Raw genomic sequence first — 12,183 nt, 5'->3', positions numbered from 1 at the left:
GCATGCTAGGAATCCTGTTCCTGGTTTTATCTTATCTTTTATCATATTGTACTGCATTTGTACCCGTGGAAGGTACATACATTTTTTTTTAGAATTTGTTTTTTAATACCATGTGAATATAATATACATCTCTTTTCCTCTTTCCATTGATGAGTTTTTTTTAGTTTTTCTTTTAAAATGGCCATAATTAAATTTAGCCCGGTCATGGGAGTATGCATTAGTGTATATTAGCTTGGACTGTGGGCGTTAAACCAGGCCTATTTACAGGTATCAGCTGTGACATAGCACAAATGTGCATGCAGGTGTGATTATGACAAAATGTCTTCTAGAAGATACCTTTTTATTTTAGTAAACGTTGCCATTTGATCCATTGTTTGACCTTACATTTTTGTACTGTACTGTACTGTAATTGGTGTCATGTTATTCTGCTAGGTACTTATCAAAATTTATGGGAAAATTATTGCTGTTGCAATGTTTACCATCTTTCAACATTCACACCTGCGAGATAGTAGTAAACATGGCATTAATGTCAGTGGGCCAGGTATTAAAGGGAAAATCTATTGCAGTTTCAAGTTATAACTTAAGATGCATTCCTGAATTTCACTAGTTTTTGTTCTCACTCACCCAAATTCCATGGTTTCTGCAGTGTCCTTTTCCAGTACTGAGAAATACAGGTGTCATGGGTTTACACAGCATTTACAATGGATAGACGAATATTACTTTCTTTCATCCACAGTTACATGAGTGCCATTTTTACGCTAGTACCAGCCCAATGGGGATGAACAGCTTGGCAACAGTAATTTTGCAATCAACTTTAGTATGATTTTTTAAATAAACATATTGAGGAGACTTATGGACATAACATTAAAAACTTCGTTATCAAGTGCTGGTATTAGGCAACGGTACGTAATCGCTAACCACAATATTTACTGCCATTTATTGCCTTTATGTTTTTTCTTAATGTTGATGTCTTTCGTTGATGTTTACGACATTAACCATCTTTTTTTTTTTTATGATTCTCACACTTATCCCCAAAAGGCTGGTACTGAACATGGAGATCCTTCTGCATGGCAAACTGGTCATCTGAGTTAGCGGGATGCAAATATTATCCTTCAAAAATGACAATAATCCTACAGTATAGGGGTCCAAATTCACCACACTGCATAAAGTCAAGATCAGCGCACAGATTTAGCTATTCAATACAGGCAGTCCCTGGGTTACGACAGGTTTGGCTTACAACGTTCCGAGGTTAAGGCGCTTTTCAATTATATTCATCAGAAATTATTTCCAGGGTTACGACGCCTACAACGCTGATCTGGTAGAAGAAATATGACACCAAAAATGCAAAATAATCAATATTTGAAAGTTTTTTTATGAAAAATGCAATAAGAATGCAGTTTACACAGATTTGAATGCACCCAAAACATTAAAAGTAACGTTTTCTTAGGATTTTTTATGATGTTCCAGCCTACGACGATTTTTGGGTTACAACGCGTCTCAAGAACGGAACCCCCGTCGTAACCCGGGGACTGTCTGTATATTTATTGAATGATGGAAAATAATGAAATATGCAACTGCTTACAGATGCAGAGATTAAAAAAAAAACAATACAAGGGGGTAAACAGCGGGGAAACATCAATACACACAAAAATGTCTTGGCGGATACAGACCCACAGAACTTTGGGAAAATCATAAATCTCTGCTTCTGTGAGCAGATAAGTAAACGACTGAGGGGCGACATACCGGCCACCTCTCTCAGAATGCAGCCACTCCCCGAAAAAGTGCTTGAATTACATGCCATTACTTCTTAATTTAGGAGAAAACTCTTACCTCTTCCAGAGGAGCGTAGAGGTTTTGGTAACCTCTCTCGGAACGCAGCCACTCCCTGAAAAAGCACTTGAATTATATGCCATTATTTCATAATTTAGGAGAAAACGCTTACTTCCAGAGGAGTCCAGAGGTCTCGGTTTGCTGCCTGAGCGGGTCACAACTCTTGACTGAGCTCATGGCAGCGAACTCAAGTAGTACTTTTTTCGGGAAGGTGGCCGCATTCTTGGGGGGGTCGGTGGCTGCTACTTTATGTGGTAGATCTAAGCCCTTATACCACGGCGAACTAAACTATGCCAGTTGACGTTTTTCTATACAGTTTTACCTCCTGAACAAGAATTTAAAGCAATATTTTTTTGGCCAGCTGCAATTAACCTGTAATTTACCTTTGAACTCTATCCTACGGTAAGGGGGACCGATGGGAATGCGGGGTTTTGGGTGGGGTCAAACATTTGGGGGGGAAGGTTTTGCTGTGTTATTGTGTTATTTCCTCTTATGACATTTGAAACACGAATACAAGCTGAAATAAGCGATAAATCAACCGATAATGGAGCCATTTACAATAGCCGAAATCCACTTATTACTACTGCTATTACGACGTCGAATCCTACTAAGCATGCGCCAATCCTACTGCACATGAGCTGTATTATAAGGGAGCTTTTGTTTCAGACACCAACTTCTTAAGTGAGATAAATGGTGGGGGGTTTTTGGGGGGTACATGTATTTAACCAATCATGTTGCATTATTAACCCTACAATGCGATAGAACCGAGTGGAGGTTTTGGGGGATTCATGCATTTACATATTCATTTTCCTCATTTGTTTTATAATCGTGTAATATTATTTCAAGCTTTTATTTCTGTTCCGTTTATCATCGTATTGTTTAATATGTGCACTGCCTTCTTCTCACTTCATAATGTTGCCCTATATATCTTACATTAATATTACGTTACAATGAGGACAGGCCCTGAAAGAAAAGTCTCCTGAGGGGTGATATAGAAGGAGGTTTTAGGACATTTTGAGGCCTTTTCTGTCAATGACGTGAAAATTGATGGTAGTATTACATTTTTACATTTTACGGACATTCCAAATTACACAAGCATTTTTTCTTCCTTTTTTCTATATTCACCTTTACATGCCTTTCTGATCCATAACAATTTCTTGGATAACATTTTACTTATTATTATATTTACTTTCATATTACATCTTTCTTTCTGAAGGGGGGGTACGGGACGGGGCCCCACCCCCGACTTGTTAACACATTCTACTAGGTTACGTAAGAATCCTAACCTATATGTTACACTTCTAAGATTGTTTTTCTGTAAGTTGGGGTACCCCCTGGTCAGATAACACGTTCTCCTAGGTTAGGTTGGTTAGGTTAGTATCCTAACCTGTATGCTACGCTTACTTTAACTTTGTCTTTAAGGGGGCGTATGGGGGGCAGAGCACCACCGGTCAGGTTACACAATTTTTACAATTGTGCTCAACATTTCTTGTTAAGTTCAATTAGCCCTCGAACTGCCAATCTGATCCTTAAAACTTGATAATATTCCATTCATTATTCACTAATTGGCCTCTGACTTGTATATACTTGATATTTATACTTAAGTTACCAGATGTGTAAAACCGTGTATTATACTATTAATAATAATATATACACGAGTTCTTGTGGGTTTTTTTTTCACAAAAGTAAACATTCCCCCCCCCATTCCCCCCCCCCCAAAAAAAAAAAATTCCTCCTGAAAATACTTCCCGGCCCACATTTCACTTCAGTGATCAACCGACCACGATGGCTGAATCATTCCCTGGCACCTACTGCTCCTCCGGGCCCATTACCAAAACTTGACTCTACCCCGAACTTGTGTTAACTGTTTCCTTAGTTATAAGGACTTTTCAGTCCATTACTCGGGGCAGAATGAAAGGTTGGTAATGTGCTGTCAAGATCACGGCCTCCTGAGAAAACAAGCCTTTAGCCTTCATTGTCGCATTGAGTGTAGGCTTGACCTACAAAGGAAGGTGTTTATGTAACATTTAAGGTAAGGTTCCTAATCTTTATGTACACTATTTAGTTATATCAATTGGGTTTTGGTGTTCCTAAGGTTTAATGCTTTTGATGTTGGTGATATATATTGGGAATTGTTATTTCACATCATACCTATCTCAGGGTGGCTTTACCAACTCGTACCCGTGCCTTCCTCTCCCAGTACCCCATCCCTTCCCCCCCCTTACTGAACTTGATGCTCCCTGTTGGTTATGTATCCAACACCACCTACCAGAACTCAAATACCTACTATGGCGGTTCGTCTATGTTATTTGGCCCCGAACCAAAACTTCAAAGATTTTTCAGTCGAAGTTGATATGGCAGTTGACGTTTTCCTATGTTAATTTGCTTACTTTACAAGAGTTTAAGGTAATATTTTGCTGGTCAACTGTAACTAATCTGTTATTTACCTTTGAACTCTGTACTGTAATGTAGTCTTCAAAGGTAAATTACGGTTTAATTACAGTCAACCGAATAAGTATTACTTTAAATTCTTGTTCAGGAGGTAAAATAACATAGGGAAATGTCAACTGCCATAGTCTACTGTACTGCGGAATGCGGGCTTAGAATTACCCTATTCCTAGGTAGGTACCTATACTGATTCACTTAAGGTAGATTCTCGGATGGGGCCTTATTCCTACGAGAACGTTTGTTTGGTGGCCGCTGATTGGCTGGTACGGGGAGGTAGGCAGCTCCAGCCAATCAGCAGCCGCCAAACTAACGTCTCGTAGGCATAGGGATCACCCAAGAATCTACCTTAAGTGAACCAGTTATAGTAGTATGTCGCCGCTCGGTCATACCTACCTACTACTAGCCTATACCCTAGGTAGGTGCACCATTTTTTTTTTTTTAGCAGATACTACTAGAGCTACTAATATGTACTTCTGTTTGCAAATCTGTCTAAATAACCGAAGAAGAAATTGAAAACGAGAAAGAAAACTTGAACACAAGGGAGCAGTGAATTTGGACCCCTAGAGTGAAGGATTTACCGAAAATGACTAACCTGGTTTCTGAATGACTGAAAAACCCTGAACAAGTGGACTGAAAAAAACATAATATATATAAATTTGCCTCAAGAATCACTCCACAAAATATATAAAAAGGCCGTAGAACCTCTACGACAAAAACGTCATTAGGGACCTACGCAATGGGGTGGGTATAGTAGTTTAGACTAGCCCACTTGTAACCGAAACAACACTTCTTGTATATTAAGTCACTCACGGGGATTTTCTTCGATGTATCGCCATAAGTGACCTAGATACTGCGTCAGTTCGAAGAGGAAATAAACCATAAATTCCATGTTAACATGACGTCCCACAGTGGTATATACGACGGTCCTACTCCTCCTCTGCTCTTTCCCTGGGTCACCCAAACAAAGTACCAACTCTTCCGATTCCCTTCTCGCAAGATATAAAAGTTGGATTATGGTCTTTAATAGACATTTTCCTGCGAAATACTTTCTACATTAATTTTAAAATTCATTATTCTATCAATTTCGTGAGATACTGAAATGTTTATTTTATACAAATTATCCTTATAAACCCTTCGTTCTGCTCCGCTACTTTCGGACAAGGGCTGCCTAGTGCCTGCTTTGATTAATCAAGAGAGTTCCGTGTTTTGTCTCAAATTTCCAAGGCAATTGCCAAGTGGCTGAAGAATATCTCTTATATCAGGGATTGGACTATTCTTGAAGAATGGGGAATAAGAAAGCACAATTCTCCCCGGGCTGGTGGAAAAAAAATTCAGTCCGTAGTACAGCGCAGAAGTAGCAGAGCGGCCCTTCAAATTTCGTCATTGGATTAGCAAGACAGCGCCAGGGCGAGAAAAGATATTTGATTGTATCTTTCGCTTCAAAGCTTCTTCGTTCACACAGAAGAGATTTCCTAAACCCGCAATCGTGCATTATTGATTATTTGACCTGTTCTGTTTATATGTACATTATTTTTATTTTTTACGAAGCCCAGCGGGAACGAAATTCTCAGCTATTTCTGAGCATGACGTGACAATGTCCTAGATTATTCTGCACGAAACACATATTATTAGGTCCCAGGGTTCAATAAGTGCTCTCTCGGTACCACGATACCGTGAGAGATACTAGTCTTTCGAATTGCTGTGATTTTTAACAGTAAATCTCAGAGATTAAACAAAAAAAAGGCATTGTGCGATAAATAAATAAATAAATAAGACATGGATATAAAGAAGAACTAGGGCCTGTATACATTTTGCTCCTAAAAGACTTCCATTGTTCGCTGTTGTTGTGTGTGTGTATATGTGTGTGTGTGTTGATTAATATCATACAAAGAGAAGAAACGAGCCTGGTCCAACCTTAGTCCGAAAATGGTACGAACAAAATAATCTTATCAGATATGGCCATACCCCGAGAGAGATTATAAGGCTAGAAAATTAACGTAAAATTGAGAGGTATTTTCCTAGCATTCTCGAAGATGGGGACAGAAGGTCGTATATTACGGCTTCGTCGAACAATAAGGGTGGCTATTATATATATATATATATATATATATATTATATATATATATATATATATATATATATATATATATATATATATATATATATATAACATGGCTCTATAATAAACAAGCATTATTCTTTTGATAAACTGTAATTCGTATAGTCAAAAATAAACATATAAAAAAATCTTTGAATCTTCAACCCGCATATGTTGCAAACTGGATTAACACTTTGACAATAGCAAGACCACCAGGTTTACTATTCTGGTAAAATGTAGGGGAGTAAGATTCGTGGTATTTTGCTGCAATGGTTAATTTGAAAATAATATTCGATTGCAAAAAACACACTGCAAATCAACAGAAAGAATCGGCTATTCATCTACGATAATTTTAGGGAAGAAAAAACAAAATAATAAACAAGAAATAATTCATATTCGTCATTTCAAATGTGGTAGAGACTATAGTAAACATCTGTAGATAATCGAATTCGTCTCATGTTTAAAATTATAATTGAGCTGAACATACAATAATGGGATTTCTCGAAACGACAATAGTCTCACGGCATACACGAAGAGGAAAGAAGAAGTGTGGTGGCCATATTGCGATTTGCTGCGAAGCTAGCGCTCGTATCTATCTAATAGATAGAATGCATCCTTGCAATCATTTCTCTCTCCTCTCTCTCTCTCTCTCTCTCTCTCTCTCTCTCTCTCTCTTCTCTTTCTCTCTCTCTCTCTCTCTCTCTCTCTCTCTCTCTCTCTCTCTCTCTCTCTCTCATTTGATTACGTACTTTTCATTTGTCAATTTATCCATTCATTTTTTGGCGTTCAAGATAGTACTAACGACTCCACCGAAACAGTTTCAAAGTAGACTTATATGCTTCGCTGTCGTATTGTTTATTTTTTACGATAGGCAGATAGACAAATTCATCAAAGAGGGCGAATGGTTCAAAACAAATGATGAGCATTACGGGATACATAATTTTAACCATTACCTCGCTGCTAAATTTAGTACATTTATCCCCATATATGAGAATTGATAAGCACTGCTCAGCTGTGGTGAGCTATCTGATAAGGCAGACGCCATCCGTTATGTTTTTAGACTTCCACATCAAACTTGGTACTACATTTTAGACGAATTGGATGAAGTTTCTAGAAGAAAGAGAATATAATTCAAGTTGAAGGGAGGGCTAATGTCGATATCAGGTTTATAGTCCATGTTACAGTTCCATGGTCGATAAGATTGATTTCCATTTGCCTCTACTTAGATCAGATTACGTAATAGAACGAGGTTTACTACGTAATACATCTGCAGCTAATTAACTTAAAATGTCGTCTGAACCAATAACTTTAACACACCAAGTTTAGTTATTTAATTTCAGGATATCCTTATCATGGAGGAATTAAAAGGTTCACCCACCTGATCTGCTCTACTATAGATTCTACAGCAAGATGATATGGATATCAACAAGGGGGATAAAGTAGCACTGAAAGCAACTTGAAGCTCATATGCATCTTTCATTGTCTTTCTGGTTTGATGTCTAAACAACGTTAATTGAGAAAATGCTCTTCTTAATACCCGCATTGCCTTCAATGAGACATCTGTAATACGACAGAGGAAGACGTCATGGGTGTATGACTTTAGGTATATAATCCACCGAAGCCACAAAAGTCACACGGATTAATACGTAACGGAGAAAAGTAATTCCATGGGAAATTTGAGTCACGTAACGTAAATTAGAACTGCGTAGCGAAGGAGGAAGAGTAATTTAAGTGATATAGTAGTACTAGGAGGTGGTAAGTTAGCCTAATTAGCCAAGGAACCATTCACTAACAAACAAGACTGGCTTCCGCAAACTCATATTGTATAATCTTCTAGACACACCCCTTTTCTTACAATTATGCTGACGCCTAATACTCGAACATTTTCTGTACACATTCTCTTTATCCAAACACGTTGTTTTCAGGTGAGGAGTCCTATATATAGGCCTATATGTCTCAAAGTATCTATGAGGAAGGTACATAGTCTCATAGGAGGAGGACATTACCCTCACAGATTTGTTCGAAGGTGACATCAGTCAGACTATAGAAAAAAAAAAAAAAGCGTGGCTTCACTTAAAGTAGATTCTTGGATGAGCCAAATGCTACAAGACATTTTTTTTGGCGACAGTTGATTGGCTGTTACCGGGAGGGAGGCAGCTCCCTGACAATCAGCGGCCGCCAAACAAACGTCTCGTAGGCATAGGATCATCCAAGAATCTACCTTAAGTGAACCAGCTATAGTGAATCGACATTTCTGCTTATTCTTTTTGAAACGAAAGGTCAATGTTGGCTCTTCTCTAGCTAAACGCCCCACTCCCCAATCTCTCTCTCTCTCTCTCTCTCTTCTCTCCTTCTTCTCTCTCTCTCTCTCTCGTCTCTCATCTCTCCCTCTCTTCTCTCTCTCTCTCTTACATGGTCTTCTAAGGAAAAGAATAAACGTTGAAGTTACCCATGGAAATGAGATTAGTACCATATTCAAACACCTCTGTTTAATAGACCTATATGTTATTAAAATTCACTAGGGCTACGCTGATCAAACTGCCACATAATACATTGGAAACTGAAGTATAATCAATACATAGGTAAGGACTGAAATAATCTACAATGATATATATGAATAGATAGAAAAAGATAATATAATATATATAATGTGCGCTTACAACAGATTTTAACTGCCCATACTGCAAGTAATAGGGAATATATGGCTATTAATATTCATGAGATCACCTCTAACTTAATCTTCCATATTAGATACAGTACAAGAATTAAGGGCTGTCAAAGCAAGGGAAAATTGTCTAAATGAATATATAATATTCCCAATAATACCAAAAGAGCATCGAAAAAAAAAAGAGATTAACTTTTCCAATTCCATGGAATTCCCCCATCTGTCAATCCTTCGAGAATGACTGTCTGCTTTGGATCAATGGCTAGCCCTTCCTTGAGCGCAATCAGACGTTAATTATAACTAAATATACCAAATTAAATACTATATAATATTCCCAAATATTCCCCAAGGAGCAGGAAATAAGACAAAAACTCCTCCAACTCCTGGAATTCGCTCCCATCTGTCAAACCGTCGAGAATATGTGTCCGCTTTGCGTGGTTGATTAGCTCCTCCCTGGGGTAATCAGACGTTAATTATAATCAAAATATATTAAAATAAATATATAATATTCCTAAATATTCTCCAAGGAGCAGGAAATAAGACAAAAACTCCTCCAACTCGATGGAATTACTCCATCTGTCAATCCTTCGAGAATATCTGTCTGCTTTGGACATTGGCTAGCCCTTCCCTGAGCGCAATCAGACGTTGATTATAATCGAAATATAGCAGAATAAATACAAAATATTCCCAAATATTCTCCAAGGAGCAGGAAATAATACAAAAACTCCTCCCAACTCCTGGAATTCGCTCCCATCTGTCAAACCGCGTCGAGAATATGTGTCCGCTTTGCGTGGTTGATTAGCTCCTCCCTGGAGGTAATCAGACGTTAATTATAATCAAAATATATTAAAATAAATATATAATATTCCCAAATATTCTCCAAGGAGCAAGAAAAAAGGAAAAAAACTCCTCCAACTCGATGGAATGACTCCATCTGTCAATCCTTCGAGAATATTTGTCCGCTGGAAAACGGGAGCTGGCTTCGCGTCCCCAGTGTCTAGCTTGGCATCACAGTAGCAGCAAGACCCGTGAATCAAAACATTGAAACTTTTTTTTTTCAAATTGTTTAAAAAAATGGTAAGAATAGCCTCGTGAGCTTCCATTTGGTGGGAGCGGAGAGGAGGGAATGTATTTAAACCTTTTTATATAAAGGGGAGGTTTTTATAAATGTAATATAGGCATAAGATGTTATTTTCTCCACCCCAACCCCCTCGTGTCCAAAGTCCCGGGTTAGTTAGCCTATACTTATTTATTGCTCCATTTGTGTCATTTGTGCGATAATGGCGTCTTATTTTATATTTTCGAGCAGAAATTCACATTTTTCCTTCACTATTTAGGCTACGACAGCCTAACTTAGGTTAATCTATGTTAGGCTACCGGCTAAGTAGGCTACGACCTACGGCAGGTTAGGCTACGAGCTGTCATGGTAGGCTGTGGGTATTTCAGGGCATTGTGGGATGAATGAAGCCACTTTATGCTTTATTTCCGGTTATTTCTGACGAATACTTCAGACTAATGTCTGAAACACTTATATTTCTGGCGATTAAAAATTTAAATCGCGTTGTAATGTGGTTCCGATCCCACATTAAGTTGTTGGTATGTCCCATCGCTAATGAATTGATTGGTTCGTAGCTGCATAGAAATGTCTAATCCTGCGGGCGATCATATGAGAGCTGTTAGTTAGCTCAGTGTTCTGGTTAAATCAAGAAATGGTATTTCTTCAAAGGCAGTCCGCACCCACGGCAAGGAACATAGCTAACCGCGTATACGACATCCACTAGGGATTGGGGCGTCCAATGTATTTTGCCGTGTTTAGTACTGGCCCCTGGGGGTTAATTACAGTCGTCTGAATAAATATTACTTAAAATTCTTGTTCAGTAGGTAAATCTGCATAGAAAAACCGCATCTGCCATACTCTAGGCCGCCGCGGATAAGTACCCTAGATCTACCCAAGAGATACTTGAATATGGGTAAAATGCCCAGGCTAAGGTTGAACGTTAACCTTGGGCACCTTAATTTGTATTCCCTCTCAGATTGGTTTTGCTGTCAGCGCACCTCACGTGCTTAGGAATAGTTTCCTTTACGTTCTTGAGTTCTGGTTTGATAATTTGATAATGGAACCTTATCTAGGTTGCTATATCATCTGGTCCAGGTCGCTTCGGCCGTAAGTCATTGAGGCCTTAACTTCCAAACTGGCAAATGGCCGAAATGTCTTACGGCCTAAACAACATAAGACGTTATGTCTGTGGTATTTACTGTCATTATTTTATGTTTTACTTAAATCCCCACGATGCTGGTACGTACTAAACATAGTGCCCAAATTTCATGTAAACTGGAAGTTGCCAAACCTAGAAGGGTGCTTACGGCCTAAATGACTTATGGCTGTGACAACCAGAACTCACTACATTCCCATTTAACTGGAGATTAGGTAATACATATAGAAAAACACGGTGAAACTTGCATGAAAATAAGTACATATCAAAGGGTGTCCTTTATATTTCTCTTCATTTAATTACCAGGTAGACTTTTACTGTTTACTCTTTAAAGCATTTGTTACTTGAAACCTGCAGATATGTATACTTTCCCATACTGATTGCCAAGCTGTTGACAGAACTTGATGTGGAATAAGTTTTGGGCACAATTTCAGTTCTGGTACTTCTGTGTGTAATATAAAATAATAAATGTGTCTAAAATTTTTTGCTTATACAATAAATTATGTTTTGCATTATCGTAACATTGTTCCGATACGTATACAAACCCTCGGTCCTTTAACAATAGGAAGGTATACTTAGCGGCAGCTGGACCGGTCATAAGCTTCGAACAAACAAGGGGGTTCGGTAGTTAACTACTTGTCCGGCAGTTGGCAGTCAGCCCGACTGCGAGGAGAGGAGTCACTTTGCTTTCGGCCGTGTTGGTGGTTAGACGTGTTGCTCGCCTCTGCCCGCCTCTCGTCGTATGCTTTGTTGTTCCGATACGTAATACAAACCATCGGTCCTTTAACAATAGGAAGTAGCTAGCGGCAGCTGGAACACGGTCGTAAGCTTCGAACAAGGGGAGACGGTAGTTAACTGCTTGTCCGCACCGCGCGACTGGGAGTAAACAAATCACTTTTTGCTTTCGGCGCAGTGGGTGTGAAGGACGT

General features: G+C 38.7%; 2 protein-coding genes across 5 annotated transcripts in view; one reads left to right on the top strand and one right to left on the bottom strand.

The window, feature by feature from the left end:
- LOC135227103 (neuropathy target esterase sws-like) overlaps positions 1-5,463 on the bottom strand; it is a 97,946-nt gene extending 92,483 nt beyond the window's left edge. The window contains exon 1 of one of the 3 annotated variants that reach the window (XM_064266962.1): positions 5,090-5,463. In XM_064266962.1, coding sequence (XP_064123032.1) covers positions 5,090-5,167 — 78 coding nt within the window. In that variant the 5' untranslated portion in view covers positions 5,168-5,463. The remainder of the gene's footprint in view (positions 1-5,089) is intronic. The other 2 variants (XM_064266961.1, XM_064266963.1) reach the window with 2 other exon arrangements.
- A 4,499-nt stretch (positions 5,464-9,962) lies between these two features.
- Positions 9,963-12,183, top strand: part of LOC135227102 (enhancer of rudimentary homolog) — a 139,557-nt gene continuing 137,336 nt past the window's right edge. For both annotated transcript variants that reach the window (XM_064266960.1, XM_064266959.1), the window contains exon 1: positions 9,963-10,118. In XM_064266960.1, coding sequence (XP_064123030.1) covers positions 10,116-10,118 — 3 coding nt within the window. In that variant the 5' untranslated portion in view covers positions 9,963-10,115. The remainder of the gene's footprint in view (positions 10,119-12,183) is intronic.

Source organism: Macrobrachium nipponense, chromosome 15, assembly GCF_015104395.2.
Source record: "Macrobrachium nipponense isolate FS-2020 chromosome 15, ASM1510439v2, whole genome shotgun sequence".
Lineage (NCBI taxonomy): Eukaryota > Metazoa > Arthropoda > Malacostraca > Decapoda > Palaemonidae > Macrobrachium > Macrobrachium nipponense.
Note: the sequence above shows the minus strand (reverse complement) of the source record. Positions and strands in the feature narration are given on the sequence as shown.